Below are 20,675 nucleotides of genomic sequence, written 5' to 3' on the forward strand. Positions count from 1 at the left end.
ACTTATTTTCTTTATCAACAGGAGTGAAACCTCGGTCTGGTTGGTCTATTGATCCTTTTGGACATTCCCCAACAATGGCTTATCTTCTTAAACGGGCTGGATTTTCTCACATGCTTATTCAGAGAGTACATTATGCAGTTAAAAAACATTTTGCATTGCATAAAACGCTGGAATTTTTTTGGAGACAGAATTGGGGTATGTAGGGTTTGATGAACGTGGAAGGTCTCCCTTGACCTAGATGTTATTTCATAAGGGTTATGAACTCAGGCTGTTACAGGTTTTATTCAGAGTGTCAGTCTTGAAAATTAGGTTGCTTAAAGACACAGATTCTTAGAATTTATTCCCCAGAGTTTTTGTGTTAAGACTCTTTTAAGCAATGGTGAAGATATTTATCTATAGAACATTGTGGATTCTTTTTTACGCCTAAAGGAAGTAAATAAATGTAAGGAATTAGTCTTTTGTAAATGCTTTTTTTTTTCTATTTTAAAAAGAACCTGTTTTATACAAAGTTGAACATGTGTTATATCTTATATCCAGTCATTTATTTCATGTTCAGCCTCTGTTTCCTTCTTCTGTCTTTCCTGTCTCTGCATCTGGTAAGAATTGCCTTTTAAAACCTTAATCCTGCCCTCCTAGAACAGCCTTCCTGTTATCTGTACTGCTGTTCTCACGTTGTATTCTGTGGGTGCACAGGTGTTCCAAGGTCAGACTTTCGCAGCTCTTGGCTGGGGGTGGGGGGTTGAGGAGAAGACAAGATTTAGGCTTCTTAAGATGTTTTTGCCTTTCCCAACACCCATTTAATTCAGAATACTTTATTATTTCTTCTTTATTGAGTTTTTATTATGGGCCATGCATTGTATTGTATGCTTTATATCCACTCTCACTGAATCTTTATCCTTTAAATTCAGTTCTCTTATAATTCCTTTTAAATGGTGAAGGAATGGATGCTAGGAACGTGAAGCCATTTGCCAAAAGTCATAAGGGCAAGTAGGTACAGAGGTGAGGTTTGAATCCGTCTTTGTGTAGTTCACAAACCCAGGCTTTTACCTCCCTGGTATTCACTGCCATCCTGATACTGAGTTTTCCTTAAGATTTCATCTGCAAAAAGGATTTTGTTGCTAAAACAATGTTCAGGAATTACTGTATTACATCATATTTTCTTTCCTGTGTAATTTAGCTCTCTCCCGAGTGTTCTCAAAAAATCATTTGTAAATCTAGACAGTAACTCCCTTATATGTACTGCTGTTTTTTTCAGTAAGGAAAGAAATTAACTGTATCATTTTTTATTCTGGAAAATAAAAACCTGGAGGGAAAACAAGAACTTGTAGGGGGTTATATCCTGTATAGTTGGATCAAATGCAAAGGAGCATATTAATTTTAAAAAAAAAGATTGTTAATTTGAAAAGGCCCTACTTAAACAGTCGCCTATATTCAAATTGTCCATAAATACCAATCAGCAAGAAATTACTAAGTACTTTTATGTACTTAATACCATGCTTGGAAAAAACACAGAAAACTCCCTTGCCTATAAGGAAATTACGGTCTTAATTTGATAAAAGACAACATCAAATGCAGCAGATAAACTGCAATGTGAAAATGAGTTGCTAAATATTATGGGGTGAGGTGAAGCAGTGGGGTGTGGAGTGTGTCTTCGATCTATAGGAAGAAGGAAGAGAAGGTGCCATCAGTGTCTGGGATTGTGACAGCCTCTGTGTTGAGAGCAGGTATTAGTGACCAGCATCCCTGATGTCACACTGGAATCTGATTCAGCGAAACAACTTACAGCACAGAAAAGTACAGATTATAATAGCTTTGAAATTTGGGAGAGAACTGGTAATGACTTTAACTAAATGGAGTATGAGATAGAATCGGAGTATTGTAGGCTCACCAGATAGATTTGAAGATGTTACTTCAAAATTATGTTGGAATTCAGTTGAGCTGCTTTGTGTGTTCTGGTTCTTAATGAAGCAGGTATTTTCACTTTTTAAAATGTGCATGTTGCTTTTAATTTTTTATTTGTTGTAACTGTCTTTATTATGACAGCAGTACATACCCATTGCTGAAAAGTAGAAATCCATACTTCAGTGAAGGCGGGGAGGTACTTCTAGGTCAGGAGTCTATAAAGATAACCATTTTTAACTCCTGGTTAAATCCTGCACTCACTGGGTGGTAGGCTTCTGACCTCTCAAGGGCAGTGGTAAGACTTGGTGGCATTGAGGTTTTAAATAAAAACAATTCTGCATCAGGAACTAGTGCTTGCTTTCTATATATATATATACATACACATATATTATACATATACATATGTATATGTACATACATATTATGTATATTATACATATACATATGTATATGTACATACATATACATATGTATATGTATAATATATGTGTATGTATATATATATGTATATATATGTGTGTATATATATGTATATATATGTGTATATATATGCATATATACACATATATATATATTGTTTGTTTGTTTGCTTTATTTTTATTCTTGGTGGTTTTTTGTTTTTTTGTTTTATTTTGAAAATTACTTTCACTTGTCCTGTGCTGCCTTCTTGGTGAAGAGTACCATTGGCTCTTTATTGGTGAGCATCTGGGAGACTCTCTGAACTCTTCTGGTGGCACTTCCTTCTCCTCACAGCAAGAAGTCGATAGGAATTGACCCAGTATTCTCACAAGCCTCCCTACTTTTCCTTTTCTCCTTTTATTCTCTTCATCTCTTCTTACCCTTTTTCTGTGGCTAATGTAATGGTCTTTCTCAGTGTCTCCCATTACTGATGTGGGTGGGCAGGAGCTGGCAGCCAGGGATGGACATGGCCATAATTTTGGATGAGCCAGTCACAACTTTGGCTTTGGCTTTGGTTTGGTTTGTATCTTCCTAGGTCAGTGGATGCTGGTTAATGATGGGTCTCTGCTAAATTTAGATAGAGGAGGTAGAGACTGGGGTGTGAGTCTCCTCCTTCAGCCTGGCGGTTGTTAAATGTCATGGAAGCTTATGTACTGGTAGTTTAGTAGGTTGTAGATTAGGGTCGAACTTGCATTACGTATGTAGAAAGTACTGGCATTTTGAACAGTTATAGGAAAACAGAATTTATAAATTCAGGTTTGTCTGTTGGCTCTTTATTTTAGATCTGGGATCTGGCACAGATATTTTTTGCCACATGATGCCCTTCTACAGCTATGACATCCCTCATACGTGCGGACCTGATCCTAAAATATGCTGCCAGTTTGATTTTAAACGGCTTCCTGGAGGCAGATTTGGTTGTCCCTGGGGAGTCCCCCCAGAAACAATACATCCTGGAAATGTCCAAAAGAGGTATGAAAATGTGCATTTCACAAGACACCATCGAACAAAGTAGCAACTCAGCTGCTCATTGCTAAAGGGTTCAGTAGCCAACATTATCCATGTTCAAGGTATTCATTCAAACCAGATTTCAAGCGACTTAAAAATGCCAGAGCTTTGTGCCTTTTATGTGTTAAAGTTTAATGGAAAATGAACAATAGGTGATCAATATACAATGGAGAACCTATAATACTCTGTTATTACCATCTCCTTTGCCCTTATTATAAAAACCATCTACTATGTTTGATTGATTTCATATACTTTTGTTGATAATAAAACTTCTGGTCTCTATTGTATAAATTGGTAAGAAAAGCAACCCAACTGCAAAAACACATTTATTGAAATGGAACACATAAAGAGTGTAATTATCTGTTCCTTTAATAACAATTTCAGTAATAGTAAATGCTGCCCAGCTCTGATGAATACACTCTTTCAATCTTTCTGACATTTTTGGCTTATAGAAAATTTTAATTAGGAATATTTATATTTAAACATATTTATCTAAATAAAAATCAAAGGAATGAATCACTCTTTTAAGAAGAAGAAAATTACTCTAATGATAGAAGCATCTCATTCTATCTAGTTACCTATACTTCTAATTTGGGTGCTTATGAAGCTTAATTTCTTCACTTAAAAATTATTGCCGTATAATGCATTTAAATAAAACATTGTGTGGGGCACCTGGGTGGCTCAGTCAGTTAGGCGTCCAACTTCAGCTCAGGTCATGATCTCACAGTCTGAGTTCAAGCCCCGCATCGGGCTCTGTGCTGATAGCTCAGAGCCTGGAGCTGCTTCAGATTCTGTGTCTCTCTCTCTCTCTGCCCCTCCCCCGCTTGCGCTCTGTCTCTCTCTATCTCAAAAATAAAAATATTTTAAAAAAATAAAAAATAAATAAATAAAACATTGTGTTATAATATAGAGGCGCCTGGGTGGCCCAGTCGGTTAAGCATCTGACTTCTGCTCAGGTCATGATCTCACGGTTCATGGGTTTAAGCCCCATGTCAGGCTCTGTGCTGACAGCTCAGAGCCTGGATCCTGCTTCAGATTGTTTCTCCTCTCTCTCCCTCTCTCTCTCTCTCTTTCTCTTTGCCCCTCCTCCAGTTGTGCTCGGTCTCTTTCTCTCAAAAAAAGTAAAAAACGTTAAAAAAAAAAACATTGTGTTTTAATGTAAACCACTCATGTATGCCAGAAAAGTAAAATAGGTTTTTATTTTATTTTTTTGATCCATCATGTTATTTATTATGCAAATGAGGAAATTTTCGAGAGTGAGATGGGAAACTATAAAGAGTTAAACTATGATGACAGCCATAAACTCTACAAACCAGAACATTCTTTAACCGTAGTTTTAAGACCCTAGTATTTCAGGTTTCCACAAACCTACTCTGCCTAGATTCTTGTACATGTCATCCTTAAAAAATTTTTCAGTAACATGACGGTAACACAAGTGTAGGCATATTTTTAAACTCATCAAATTGTAATACATGGATTATATAACAATAATTACGTGCAGTTTTTTTGCCAGTCATAAGTTTGATGGTTTCAGGGAACTCCATGCTAGTGCAGCTTGCTGAGAAGAAGCGATGCATCCTACCTTCCACAGGAGGGTTAAAACAGGCAAGGGTGAGGCAGGTCAGTACTTAACAACCACGGCCACCCAAATCACCCAGGGAACTTTTGAAAAGTCTCCAGGCCAACAAAATGAGAATAGAGTGCCAGCATAATCACCCCAGGTGATTGCAGAGCACAACAATAAAGCCTTTTAAATAAAATAAGATCTTTGCACTAGGTACTGTCAAGTCTATTTATTTTTAAAAAATTGCTTTTTAAAAATTGAGTGTGGAAGAGGAAGGTGAGATTGGGTCTCTCTGCCTTGAGTGAGTCCTTGTGGCCATGAAATATTCCATTGTGAGCTTCTCACTGTGGCACACACAAAAGTGTTTTATCATGGCAGCCTTCTTGAAGCCATAGTTCCCTTCTAGCAAAATCTATTTATAATTTTTTTTTTTAAAGTGTCCAAGTTTAGGAATCAACCTGGTTTCATTTTCCTGGTTCCTACAGCAATGAAAATCCCTGAGGAACAGTGAATAGCCTGCTTTCTGGGATTAGGTTAGTTAGGCATGGGAGAGTAATCCAGTATAAGGTAGCAAAAGGTACAGTGAAAAAGAACAGGTAAGGGTGGGGAGAGTATCTCAGCTCAGGAGGTCAAAGATAGGGAATTTCTTTGAAGGCAGCCAGATGCTTCAGTTGGGGACTCTCAGTGCACCCAAAGGCCTTGTGAGGCTCCTCTTTTTTTTGGTCCTCCTATCTGTTTAAAGTGCATTTTTAGGGGGAAAAAAGCCATTTTGTGTAATCCAGTGGCTGTGTCCCATCTGACACTTCAAAGATTGCCCCCCAGGAACATACTTTGCACTCAGTCAGTTCCACTGATTTTGCAAGTGGTTTCCGGACACCTGGGGGCAGAGAGATGAAAGAGTCTATTTAATACTTAAGTAGATTTTTTTTAAAAACTTCTTATAAGTCTTGAAATCTTAACTCTACTGGTTACTTCACATCCAGACATCACCTTCCTTTTTACTTCTTGATGAATGAAGATCAAACACGGGTCTTCCAGATTAGTAGTGCTTGGTTTTAATAACCTAAAGGAAATGAAATTGAACTGTAGTTTACAGGTGATACACTTGATACTGTTTATTAGTTCAGCAGGTTCCTCTACTTCCCAAATAAAGAAACACCATTCTTTATCAAGTTGAGGTTTTGTTCTCATGCACAATATTTTACATATGATGATGATTTACGTGTCAAATGGTAGGATGTTCTAGGGAATTTTTTTTCTTGGTTCTAGTTAAGTTGACATTTCGAATCTGGTGAAAGAATTGAAGAGCAGATTGCTGCTGTACATCTTCAGAGTGATAATCCATTGGTTCATTTGTCAGTAGTGTACCATGTATTTAATAAATATCCACTGTCTACCAGGTAGTATAGGTTGGTTCCTTGGCTTTCTCAGTGTTGACACCTTCTGAGCAGGAGCCTGGGCGCGAGGACAGATGCTAAATGGAAAAGGCACGTTTAATGTTTGTGATTTCTTTCCTGTTATGTGTCTTATGTGTATATACACAAGATATGGTATATCTAGTAGTAAACCTTGGGATTCATTTAAATGATCACTTACTTTTTTTTATTCTGGTTGCCTGGGGGATCTGATGGATGCTCTGTCACATAGTATATCTTATAATCTGTGATTTATATGTTTGGTTTTCTTCACTTATTTATTTTGATTTTATTTGTCTTTCTGTTTGATTAATCTTATTGTACATGTATTTTTTAATTATAAGTAAAAATCTAAAATTGGTTTTGGTAAGTGTGGAATATTCGTAAATTATTAGTAAGAATTAAGTACTCCACTGAATGCTAATCTCAGAAAACTATGTTTTGTAAGAATATTATGGTTATATTTTACTCACCAAGTTACGAAATTTTGCTAATAATTTAATATTTGCAAAGCAATTTCAGAGACTATCATTATAGAAAGATCATGAGATTCTAAATTTAGTTAAATTTTTTTTTAACTATTTCTATAAAATACCTCTTTCATCATTGGTGTTCTTTGAGTTTCTTTCATAAGTTTTTATATTGTGAATTAGAACCTACTTCTGAATAACCCTTGAAATGAAAATTGGAACATTGGGTAAAAAGCATATTAGTGATTTATCACTAATTTCTTAAGTGTGTCATTACAACATTGAGAACTACTCTGAGTTTATCTGCTTGTTTAATTTCATTTTGGTAAGCCATTCCTCTTAAATACCTTATATTCGTAGTCTTCTTCAAATGTTGCCCCAATTCAGCATTTGGCAAAAGGATTTCCTACAGAATTACTAGAATATGAAATATAAAAAAAAGCACATCAGCACATTTAGTGTTTAGCTATCCTTTTGAGTCATGGGTGGTTAGAGCTGAGGGAGGTAGAATCCAGAAAAGCTAATTCATTTCCTAAGCTTGATTTGTTGATCAGTACTGAGAAGGACATGTGACAGATACAGAGTTTATTGATGGCAGGTGTTAAATGAGTTGTTTTTCTTCCTTTTGAAGAGGAAATACGGTTCTATAATTGGTTTTGTTCAAACTATTTTTTTAATGTTTAATCAGGCAAGTTTAGCTTAAATTAGAGAAAGAGATGTTAAATCAAAGCAAACTTCAAAGTTTATGTAGATGAGAAATCCTTATTGCCTTTTTGGACCAAATCATTTTAAAACACAGGCTGTCCAGGATCCAATATCTGTGCCTGGGCTTCAGGAGGGCCATTGATGTTCCTAGTAATTATATGCCAAAGTTGGTCTGTGACTTTATTTCTCTAAGGATAAGAAAAACTATGGGTTTTTCTCTGTGATAATTTATGAATATTTTAAGTGGACAATGAAAATTAGTATAGTAGTTTTCAAAAATCTGCTTTATAGATCATACTAACCTAGAATTCAGGTAAAATATACAATTTCTTTTAACATAATACGCTTTGTAATGAGTTACCCCATTGTTCTTTTCTTACTACTGTTCCTTTTTTCCCTTTTTCTTTTGTAGGGCTGAGATGCTTCTCGACCAGTACCGAAAAAAGTCAAAGCTCTTCCGTACCACAGTTCTCCTGGCCCCGCTGGGAGATGATTTTCGCTACTGTGAACGCACAGAATGGGATCATCAGTTTAAGAATTACCAGCTGCTTTTTGATTATATGAATTCTCATCCTGAGTATAACGTTAAGGTAATGAGAAAATATTTAATTATGAAAGTGCATTTGAAGTTGAGGCCTCATTATTACGTGAGGCTAAAACACAGTTGCCTTAGTTTCTTGTTCCCATATCTCAATATTTACTTGAATATGTGGTCCTTATGTAAACCTGTAGTTCTTACAGAGGAGAATTCTCTAGTATTATAGCTGTGTTTCTGAAGTGATCCCTTTCTCCCCATTCCCATAGAATTAAACAGGCATGAGTTTTAAGTGGCTGTAAACATGTAAGGCGTGAAGTTCATTTTTCAGTGATGTCCTGTTTTTCTACTGGCATTGAAAGTTTGTTTCTCTCTGACAGTTGCATCCTGGTGATTTAGTAGTGTGACTGGCAGATGCAGGTGGACATGTCCTGTATTTTGCAAATGAATGTCTTGTGTCCAGAGAATACACTAGCATTTTTCTTAGATGAGAAGACTTCTAAAATCAATCAATTATTTGCCTGTAGTTCTCACTCTTTTTTTCCCCTTGTGGAAAATTTAAAACGTACCCTAAAGTTTTGAGAACGACTCAAGTACCACCACCCCCCAACCTCACCCTGCCTTCCCAATATCCATGGCTCAATTCTAGGTCACAGCTTCAGCTGTGTCTCACTCTCCCCTCCCCCTTCTCCCCGGGATGATTTTGGAGGAAACCTCAGATGTCATGTAGTTTCATCTGTAACCATTTCAGTATCTGTCTCTAAATGATAAGGACTTTACAAATGAAATCATAATGCCATTATTACATCACAAAATTAATAATTCAATAATATCATATATCCAGATAGATTCACATTTTCCTGATCCCATAAAAGCATTTTTTTTAGCAGATGTTTCGTGAGTCACCATTCAAACAAGAGTGATATATTAGACTCTGTAAGAAAATTACCCAGTGTATTTATTATATTTATACACTAACCCATGAGACCGTAGAATATCTGTGAAAATACTGTAGAAAGGAAGAGAATGTGGCCTGTCATCAGCTTTCTAATTTCCTAAGGTGAGGTTTTTCTCTGTGATAAGAATTTATGAATATTTTAAATGGATAATGAAAATTAGCAAAGCAATTTTAAAAAATCTGCCTTATACATTATATGTAAGTGATGAATCACTAAATTTTATTCCTGAAATCATTATTACACTATATGCTAACTAACTTGGATTTAAATTTTAAAAAATCTGCCTTATAAATCATACCAACCTAGATTTCAGGTAAAATATACAACAGTTTCTTTTAACAAAATACACTTTTTATTTATTTAAAAAATATATATTTTTTAATATTTATTCATTTTTGAGAGACATAGTGTGAGCAGGAGAGAGGCAGACACGGAATCCGAAGCAGGCTACAGGCTCTGAACTGTTAGCAGAGCCCGACATGGAGCTTGAACACACGAACCGTGAGATCATGACCTGAGCCAAAGTCAGACGCCCAACCACCTATGCCACCCAGGTGCCCCAGCATAATACACTTTTTAATGAGTTGCTCCATTGTTCTTTTCTTAATACTATTCTTGTTTTCTCTTTTTCTTTCATAGGGCTGAGATGCTTCTGTTTAGGAAGCATATGTAACTGTTTAGAAGATTAGAAAGCTGATGATAGGCCACATGCTATGTCATGAGAATTCAAGTTTATTAAGTAAACTTAAATAGTAGAAAATAGATAAACTTAAATAAAATATCAAGTATATTCAAGATATTTACAACTGACTCTCTACCAAAGTATGAACTCTGTGCATGGGGTCTGTGTTTAAATCATCTCCTTAATCTCCTCGAAGACAAAGCTCATATACGAACACTTGATTGGGAGATGGCATATGTATATGGGTATTTTATCCCTAAATACATCTTCCTAGCGAATGTTCTTATGGTCTACAAAAGGATCTACCACCTGATTCTTCAGAATTAAGTCCTGATTTTAGTATTTTACCCATTTCCTCCTTTGTCCACTAGGGCAATTTTTAAAGTAATTAAAAATTGAAATATCACATACATAGGAGATATGCACAAATCCATATGTGTACAGAGAATTTCTTCAAATTAAAAAAATCCCATGCAATCACCATCCAGATTAAGACATAGAACATTTATAGCATCCGGAAGAGTCCCTTAAATCCCCTTCAAATCATTGCCAACTCTTAACAAAAGTAAGCTTATTTTCCCTTCTGTCATCATGATTAGTGTTGTTTCTTTTTAAATTTCACAAGAAGGGGATCTTAAGTATCTGTTATTTTGTGTCTGGATTTCCTTGCTCCAGGTTGTATTTGCCACATTCATCCATATTGTTGCATGTAGCAGCATATTCATTTTTAATGCCGTATAATATCTCTAGTATCCATATGATACAATTTGTCCATTGTATTGTTGATGGATATTTGGGTTGTTTTCCAATTTTTGTCTATTATAAATAAAGCCGTTTTGAATGTTTTGTGCATGCTTTGATATACATAAGTGTGAGTTTATGTGGGTATAAAGTGGGATGGAAATTTTTGGTCATTGAGTATGCACATGTTGAGCCTCAGCAGATATTGCCAAACAGTATTCCAAAATAGATTGCATTAATTGTTGCATTTTATGACAATTTCAGTTGCTCTACTTCCTTACTCAGACTTTGTATAGTTATGATTGTTTTTCATTTTTTATATTTTATGATAGATATGATTGTTTTATTTTGTATTTCCCTGGTAGTTATGAGGTTGAACCTCTTTTCATAAGTTTGTTGCCATTTAGGTACCTTCTTGTGAAGAGTGCCTTTTTTTTTTTTTTTTTTTTTTTTCAACGTTTATTTATTTTTGGGACAGAGAGAGACAGAGCATGAACGGGGGAGGGGCAGAGAGAGAGGGAGACACAGAATCGGAAACAGGCTCCAGGCTCTGAGCAGTCAGCACAGAGCCCGACGCGGGGCTCGAACTCACGGACCGCGAGATCGTGACCTGGCTGAAGTCGGACGCTTAACCGACTGCGCCACCCAGGCGCCCCAAGAGTGCCTATTTAAAACTTTTGATGACTTTTCCTTAAATTGGGTTATCTGTCTTTTTGTACCATTTATAGTTCTTATATATGTTTTCCTTTGAGTCTTTTTTTTTTTCAGATAAAAGTTTTGCAAATATTGTCTCCCACTATGTAAGCCTATTTTTTTTCTTAATACTGTCTTTTGATAAACAGAAATCCTTCATTTTAATTAAATATAATATAATAGTATTTTCCTTTATGATAAGTGCTTGTTGTGTCCTACTTAAGAAATTTTTGTTTATACCTCATAGTCATGAAAATATATTTCTTATGAAGTTGTCCTCCAGAAGCTTTATTGCTTTACCTTCAACATTTAGGTCTGTAATGTATTTGGAATTGATTTTTTATGAATTTTATGAAGGTAGGGATCAAAGGGCATTTTTGCCCATATGGATATCTACCACTATTTATTGAAAAAACCAGTTTGCCACTACACTGTAGCATCATCTTTGTCATTCATTATGCATGAAACTATATTTGTATGGATCTTGTGTAGACTGTATTCAATTTTGTCTGTTTGACTCATCTCATACTGTCTTAATTACTGTAGTTTTAGAATAGATCTTCATGTCTGATAGCATAAGTCTTCTTTCTTCTGCCCACCCCCCCCCACCGCCCAAAAAAAAAGTTGGGATTTTGATTGGCATTGCTTTGAACCTATGGATCAATTTGAATATTGATCCATATTAGGCCATCCATGAACATGGTATAGTCCATGTATAAAAAGTGTAATTAACTTTTGCATTCTAACCTTGTACACAGTAACCCTCCTGCATTTCCTTTCTTTCCAGAATTTGTGCATTCAAGTGTTGGCTGCTTTGATTGCCCTTAGATACCTTTCAAACAAAAGTGGGTTGTTTTTTTTTTTTTTCGGTGTTTTTTTTTTTTTTCTTTGTGATTTATCTAGTTATGTCCCTTCTCTGTAGGGTATTTGAAGTTATTTTGTCTAAGCTGGAAGCTTACATTTATTATTTTCTTTTAGTGAAAGGAAAAACAAAAGTAAGTAATTGAATATAGATGGCTAAAAAACGGACCTTGAACTAGCCAAGACAGTCAGTTTGCTATTGATCATCACTTTTTTTTACAGTTTATGTAAGTTTCCTGTATGTTGTCCAGATAGAGGAGTTTGAGGATCTTTAATATTAAAGTTATGTTTAAGATATTATTTGTTGCCTTTTAATGTAAAAAATATTTGACTATTTTTTTAGTTATTTGTTTAGGAATCCCAAATATGTACTTTATTTGAGCTACCAAAAGGTTCTGTAAAAAAAATTTAGTCTTAAATAATTTCTTTTGAAACCTCAGCATGAAGGATTATGTTTCAGTCCTTTGAGACTGAATTAAGTTTGTGAGAAAGCTCACCAGGCCGCTTACATAAACTTTGCCCTGGGAATTTGCCAGGAAAGAAGTATATTCATCTTGGCTAATACAAAAATTAATTAAAATATTTTAAAATATTTAAAATCATCTATTTTGCTGTCATAAAATATTGTGTCACAATTATATTCTGATAACTTATATTTGTCTTACTAATATCATTGTGTTTCCAGTTGAAATTTGCCTTGACAATAGAAGAATAATAGCTAAAACTTACACCATTATTTGCCAGTTGTATTTCTAAGCATTTTACTTAGACCCTATTATCTGTAACAAAGACACAGAGACAGTATATAATATGCTCAAAACCACATGTTAGGTAAGTGGTAGAGATGAAATTTAATTCCATTCCACCTAGATCCAGGTTCTGTGCTGTTCTTAACCACTCTACTAGAATGCTACTCACTGTTGTTAACTACTCTTATTTTTCTGCCACATTGAATCAAAATGGTTTTAGTCTCTCTCTCTCTCTCTCTCTCTGTGTGTGTGTGTGTGTGTGTGTGTGTGTGTGTGTGTGTGTGTGTAAGGTAGGAAACAACAAAATTAGCATGTTACTGTTACTCAAAGAAATACATTCCCTGTTAAATTCTCTGTTTAGTTCTAAAAACCATGCCTTTTAATATCTGTTTACATAGTCTGGTATAATGTTTCTTTTTTCCTTTGATTTATAGAATAGTTTGGGCTCATAAAAATGGATTTATGTTCTGGTAGTTTAAATCATTAGTCAGAAGACCTTTTCGTTTGAGCAGTCAACCTTTCAATTCTTGTCACTCTTTGTGTTTTACTTCTATTCAGTGTTACCTGCTGGTAGAGAAAGTCGCTTTTTTGTTTTGTTTTATTTTTTTTTTAACGTTTATTTATTTTTGAGACAGAGACAGAGCATGAACGGGGAGGGGCAGAGAGAGAGGGAGACACAGAATCTGAAACAGGCTCCAGGCTCTGAGCGGTCAGCACAGAGCCTGACGTGGGGCTCGAACTCACGACCGTGAGATCATGACCTGAGCCGAAGTCGGACGCCCAACCGACCAAGCCACCCAGGCGCCCCTGTTTTGTTTATTTTTAATGATCTGCTGTTCTTGAAGTCTCCCTTATAAGAGCTCAAACTAGGGAGATGGGGAGGCCAGGAGAGTATATGTGCATAAGACCTATGAAAATGCTTAACAAAACTATTATTCCAGACTTCTGGAACATTTTGCTCAAAATGTTATAGCTAAATATATGTAAATGAAATGTTTTATTTTTTCTGCTTCCTCCCAGTGTTCCTTCATCTCTGAATAATTCTATGCCATGACCCCTGCATATTTTGAAATTCTGGAGATTTGTAAGGAGTTATTCAGATTCCCAAATTTGTATATCTAAATAGCTCTTCTAACCCCTTAGGTATATCAGTTTTATTTTAATTTAATTTGGGACTTGATGCAAGTAAAAGAAAGAGTCACTGTGTATTTCCCCCCTGCTTTTGAGTTTGGTAAAATCTGAGCTAGATTTTCATCTTAACGTGGAAGCACATCTTAAATATTTATTATTAACTTCTCCTTTCAGTGCTAGATGTAATTTTAAGGTAGAGATGAATAATTGAAGTGTAACTTTTTTTTTCATTAGATACAGTTTGGAACTTTATCAGATTACTTTGATGCACTGGATAAAGAAGATGTAACCAGTGGAAAGAATAGCCAATCAATGTTCCCTGTTCTAAGTGGAGATTTTTTCACTTATGCTGACCGAGATGATCATTACTGGAGTGGCTACTTTACATCCAGACCCTTTTACAAGCGAATGGATAGGATATTGGAATCCCATTTAAGGTACATTTATGTTTAGATAGCTACATTAATTATTCACCTCTTTTGTATTATCATAGCCTTTTTGTAGAGTCTTGCATAATATATGAAATTTATGCAGTGTTAGGATGTGTTTAATGTAATTGCGAAATTTTAATGTAATCAGAGATATGTCTCCAAAGCATAATCAAATTATTACATGGGTTTTTGTTCTGGAAGGAAAAGCAGTTTATGTAATTAGATTTTCTCCTATATTTTATGTTTTATATGTTTGTAATTAATTACCTGTATTGTTTGCACACCACAGTTGTATTCATTGGCATCAGCATGTGTTTCTGAAGATTAGTAATCAGAACAAGGGTCAAAAGGAACAAATATGGCCCCTCAGTGGCCAAAATGTGGGCCTCAAAGTACATAATCCAAAACTAATGTATTTTATATGTAGGAGAACTTTAGAGGCTCCATCTCAGTTCTTATTTATTAGAAATATATTTCGTATAGGTATGATTTTCTGCTTAGAGGAACAAAACTTGAAAGAGATGAGAACTGACGGAGGCAGAGTGATAGGCTGAAAAAGTACAGTGACATGGAAAAGGCAGAAAAGTTGGTAGAAAATAAAAACGTTCTGAACCATCATTGTCCAGTAGAGCTTTTCGTCAGTGTCCAGTAGAACTTTCTGCAGTGATAGAAATATTCTGTCTCTTTTCTGCACTGTTTAGTATGTAGCCACTAGCCACATGTAACTGTTGAGCACTTGAAATGTGACCAGTGTGGCTAAGGAAATGAACTCTTAATTTCATTTAATTTTAACTAATTTAAGTGTAAATAACCACATGTGGCTAGCAGCTGTCATAGTGAGGAGTGTGACAGTGTAAGTAACTGAGTCTTGGTGTTTTTTGGTAAAGATTAACCACCCCAGCAACTCATGAGGCTCTTTCTATGTGTATGTAGCTCAGGAGGTTAATTTATTTTCCTGTTAAGTTCACTTTCAACTTCGTTCAGATCATGAATTCATGATGATTAATTTTCATGATGAATCTCAGTATTAAAAAGTAATGTCACACCTACTTTCTTCTATATACTGGTAGAAAGAGTACATTTTGGAAAGCCTTTTTATAAAAATCATGAATTTCTTCAAGCGTTGTACTTTGGTATAACAGTATGTTTTTATTATTTTTACTGTTACCATAAGTGTCATTACCATTATTTCAAAAACCTGACCTTTGACTATTTTCTGGGATACTCACAAATGTGCAAAAAGAATACATATTATTGTATTTGTAATAAAATAGTATTTCTATATTAGAGAAATTTATGCATTTCTACCCAATAGAATATAATTATCTATTATGTTATTCTAAACTATCCATGATAAAAACAGAGAAAGTACTAAGTAATATAGAGATTTCTTTTGGACCACTGCATTTTTTGAAAGTGTCACCTATTTTTTAGTGACAATTACGAAATGTGGTTTCAATCTTAATTTATTGAGCATACTTAAAATGGAAGTACTTAGGGCTGGTAATATATTTTGAAAATTCTGCTTTAAAATAAAACAACAAAAAACCATTTAATTGTGAATTTCAAAACGTAATTATTTGAAAATAAGTTTATTGTGTGGTAATAAATACTTCATCTTATAGCTTATTTGTAAAAAAAATACTTGGATAAAATAGAAGAGTATAAAGAAGAAAATAATTTTTATTTTTTTTAATTTTTTTTTTTCAACGTTTATTTATTTTTGGGACAGAGAGAGACAGAGCATGAACGGGGGAGGGGCAGAGAGAGAGGGAGACACAGAATCGGAAACAGGCTCCAGGCTCCGAGCCATCAGCCCAGAGCCTGACGCGGGGCTCGAACTCACGGACCGCGAGATCGTGACCTGGCTGAAGTCGGACGCTTAACCGACTGCGCCACCCAGGCGCCCCAAGAAAATAATTTTTAAATCCCATTTTTACATTTTGGAATATCCTTATATGTGTGTATTCTTTTCAAAACCAGGAGTATGTGCTGTGGATATATATGAACACATATACAGTTTCTTTCACTCAAATTTAGTGTTTCTCATGCCATGAATTTTAGAAGGGTTAGAATTTAGAAGTGGAGATTATTTAGTAACCTTTAATTATTGCAAAATTTAAAGGAATTCTTTTTTTTTAAGTACTTCACATTTCTTTTTCCCTATATCTTTATGCATTTATATATTGCCTTGATTTTCTCTCCATTATCCTTAATACGTTTGTCATAAAGAGCCTTATTACATTTTTTACTTCATCAAGCCATATCTCCTTTTCAAAGAACTTCTTTTGAAGCCTATCTTGAACCATATCCTCTGATGATGAAATAATAAAAAAGTGTTAAAATGATAAATCCCCATATTCTTGCTCAAAAACTATTCTTAAGCTGAAGTGCTTTTTTTTAAATAAATGAGAAAAGACAGCATATGTTTTATCATCTTTCAGTTTATATTGTTGAATTCAACACTTACATTGTTATCATTCAACACTTAGACTAGCTATTGTCACTGAGCTGTCAAGCCATCATTTTTCTGCGTCTGCTTTACTGTTACTTTCCCACCCATGTGACCGTGTATCTCCACACCATCTCTCCTTTAATGTACATATGTGAGAGTAAATGGCTTTCTGGTGATGAAGTTCATCTTTTGTGTCTGTGTTGATCTTGGAGATAGAAAGGACAGAAACCATTAACCACTTCTTACTGCTGTGTTGAGATAGGTTTAACTTACGTAGAACATAGTGAAAAAATATCACGCTGCCAGTGGGTACTGGCTTCTTTCCAGGAACGTCTAGAACAAGGGCCCTTTATATCAATTTAGACGTGATGTTCTCTGATGATCAATGCTTTAGATTTATTAGATGGATACCTTGATGGTCTTATAGAAATATTTATTATCAGTATCTTTTTTTAATAAATAGCACTGAAATTGTGGGTTTTTGAAAAACCACATTTGAAAATGTATCAGTACCACATGTTTTAAATAGTCAATATTTGTTTTGAAATAAAAACTAATGACTGTTTTATGCAACTAGGGCTGCTGAAATTCTTTACTATTTCGCCCTGAAACAAGCTCAGAAATACAAGATAAGTAAATTTCTTTCATCATCCCATTACACGGCACTGACAGAAGCCAGAAGAAATTTGGGACTATTTCAACATCATGATGCTATCACAGGAACTGCAAAAGATTGGGTGGTTGTGGATTATGGTACCAGGTAATATAATTATTTAAAAAGTGATTATAAAACAGTCTTTAAAAATTTTGGGTCACAGGCTTATATCTTTGATGAAGTTGCTAATGTACATTAGACCATATTACTAATGATATGCGTTATAAGTATTGCTATAGAAAAACATCAGTTTTCAAAGCATTTTTCAAGAAACCTCTTGATGTTATACTAGCTGTTCTAACTTTTTATTGCAGTGCATTTCTGCAAATGAGTACTCACACATTAATATAAAACTGATTGTGTTTTTTCTTACATATTGTGTGGTAATTGGGGTTACCTTCTTGACCAAGGATTTGGTATCAAATGGATCATAGCTATAATTCAGGGAGATAAAGAGCCACACTTCATTGTATAGCAGCTTCATTTCCTGTTTCATATCCGGTTGTTCTCAGATACTTCATTGTTTTTTAGAGGGACATTGACCAAAAAAATCAGCCTAGAAGATACCCAGCAAGTAGAAGAGCCTTGCAACCTTGATATATATGGATGGATGATATAAGGACTTGAGATGAGAGGGGATGGCCTGGGTATTGATATCAAAGCCATCTTCAGCTCTCTGAAAGTTTATGAAGATGAGTGAGGGAGTAGAAGCTCAGGTGTTTTCACAGTGCAGAATTGGAAACAGTGAGTACAGGTTTTAGCTCAGAACAGCAGGGGACTTTGTAAAATAGTGCTTCCCAATAATGGAAAGGCTTACCTTTTAGGATAGATTTTCACCATCATGCCCAAGTTTAGATTACCATTCATTAGGATCAGTGTAGAGAAGATTCCTATGTTGGGGAAGGAGTTTTGACTATTGTTTCACTATGATTTAGATTATTTTTTCTTCAAGTTTTTTTCCTATCAATAATGGTGTGCTTTGATAATATTTTAAAATTGTTAAAATATGCTCTTATTTTCTTATAATATAGATTTAAAAGGTGACTCTTTTTGAAATAAATGCTCCCATATGTGAAGTGTATACAGCACATAAAGTCAACATTAAAAATTGATCCACAACTGATATTACTAATCGTAATAAGTGTTAATTAAGATTTTAGTTACAATGTTTTGACTCTTTGGGGGGAAAAATCTTGAGGTTTCATTAGTTGACTTCAGTCCTTGAGAATACATTCAAGGTAATATCTTGATATAGTCTCAGTTTTCTTGTGGCAAATATATTTGGCATCCGTTGAGGTTGAGCTGGGCTTAAAGTGGGAAACACTCAATGGATGGTGATACTGGTTTTTCGCTCACAGAAGTCATTTTTGAAAGTAAGGTCAGATCCTCAAAAACTTAAAAACCATTTGCAGGCAAAGCAAATGGCCTTGGAATCGGTCCATGATAATAGTTCAGTCATGGGATCAGACGAACTAGCTTGCTTTTTAGGGTCTGCACCACCCTCTCCATCCACTGTTCCCCCAGATCATGGGTGATTCACTCTCCTTCCCTGCCCTCACAACCCCCATCCTATGAGGCATTTAGAGGTTATTGAATCTGGTTTCCCTGCAAAACAAATACATTTATTATTATAAGTGAATATTTTCTAAAATAAAATTTCTGAAGAAATATTTTTCACTGGAAAATATTTTACTAATATACTGAGAGTACTATGAAATTAGTCCTTGTTTTGTTAGAAACAAGTATTCGTTTTAAATATATGTTGTGGCTACATGTTGATCTAAGAGCATAAGTAAAAGAAAAAAGTTGTTATTTATATAATGAAATACTAATACTAACACAAAGAAAGGATAAAGACACACTTAATATATGGATTCAAAGATCTCTGTGAGATGTATTGTAAAACAAAACAAAAGCAAAACAAAAGTTGCAAAAACAGTGTGTATAACAATAAACTATTAAAAAAAAATAAAAGTAAGGTCCGATCCTCCATTTTTTCCTTTTCACCTGCTCCTGCCTTCTTGGTTTATTGAGAGTTTAGAAGTGAAGGTGCTTAGATTCAGAGCAGAGTTTCTAAGAGGAAATAAAAAGTCATTCTCCTGCACTGTATACCTGCTCTCTCTGGCTGCCACATTGAAAGAGACTTGGGTACAGGTCATAGAGTTTTTGCTTCAGGACATTTTCTGTCTCGTAACCTTTCCAGAAGTCCTGTCATTATTTCTTCCATATGTTTGGTTACGCTTTTAGTGTATAAAAACATGCCGTGCAAAATTGCATCTTAGAGAAAAAAGACACAATAATTCTCAAATTGTACTTGACATTTGTAAATTTGCTTTGCGAGCCCTTCACACTTCATTGAAAAGTCATACACAATTATCAAGTCATTAGCGTAGACATTTTAAGTAGAAAATTTCAAAACACAAGTTAGAGAATTACAAACAAAGAAGCAGCTAGCATTGGGTGTTCTCTTGTTCGTGGACTGTTGACTGTTTATTCAGATATTGGCAAAGTGTCCCTGTGAACAAGTGTATGAGTTAAGGATTACATTTGGCTGCTACTAATAACAACTTGAAACTGAATAAATTCTGTTCTTTTATGCCGTATGAAAGAACTCTGCAGATCCTTGGTTCAGGTATGGCAGCTCCACAATGCTAACAGGGATCCAGACCCTTCTAGCTTTCTCTTCTGCCATCTAAGGGTGATTCATACTTACATTACTGCTCTCTCAACAGTAGATTGAATGTTTATAAAATGATAACGTGGAGAGCAAGAATACCTCATGGCTATTTGAAGGTTAATTCTAATCATGGCATGAAAAAATGAGTTAGACTGGGACACTTTGTGATGAATGTTCAGCTTAAAAGTGGATAATGTGGCTATGTAAAAGAGAAGAAATGGTAATGAGGTCAGCTACACAAAGATTTAAAATTCTGCCAGTTTATACCTTGTAATTAAGGTAGGTAGAAAAAAATGAACAAAGGGTGAGTATGAGGGTCCAAACATAGATCAAACTATTCATTGAAACAAACATGATAATACCAGCTTTGAACAGCAGTAATGATAACAAAGGAGAAAACTGATTTCTAAGTGATGTTCTCTGAACTGTTTGATAATAATAGGATAAGGGCATGTTAGCAAATTAGAGGCTCTGAGAAATCCCACAATGCTGAAGTGGTGAAACATTAAAATTTTGCTTTACCCAGTGTTTCCCAAACTTATTTACCATGTGTAGTCTTGTTTTGCCTTAAACAAAACAGCTTTAT

At 34.9% G+C, this 20,675-nt stretch overlaps 1 protein-coding gene across 1 annotated transcript in view; it reads left to right on the forward strand.

Moving 5' to 3' along the window:
* The window catches only part of MAN2A1 (mannosidase alpha class 2A member 1), a 167,052-nt gene that overhangs the window by 64,750 nt on the left and 81,627 nt on the right, over window positions 1-20,675 (forward strand). The window contains exons 6-10 of the mRNA XM_030326180.1: window positions 22-195; window positions 3,144-3,330; window positions 7,933-8,110; window positions 14,106-14,308; window positions 17,335-17,517. Of these exons, the coding sequence (XP_030182040.1) occupies window positions 22-195; window positions 3,144-3,330; window positions 7,933-8,110; window positions 14,106-14,308; window positions 17,335-17,517 (925 nt within the window). The remainder of the gene's footprint in view (window positions 1-21; window positions 196-3,143; window positions 3,331-7,932; window positions 8,111-14,105; window positions 14,309-17,334; window positions 17,518-20,675) is intronic.

The sequence above is a fragment of the Lynx canadensis genome, chromosome A1 (genome assembly GCF_007474595.2).
Source record: "Lynx canadensis isolate LIC74 chromosome A1, mLynCan4.pri.v2, whole genome shotgun sequence".
NCBI classification, from domain to species: domain Eukaryota; kingdom Metazoa; phylum Chordata; class Mammalia; order Carnivora; family Felidae; genus Lynx; species Lynx canadensis.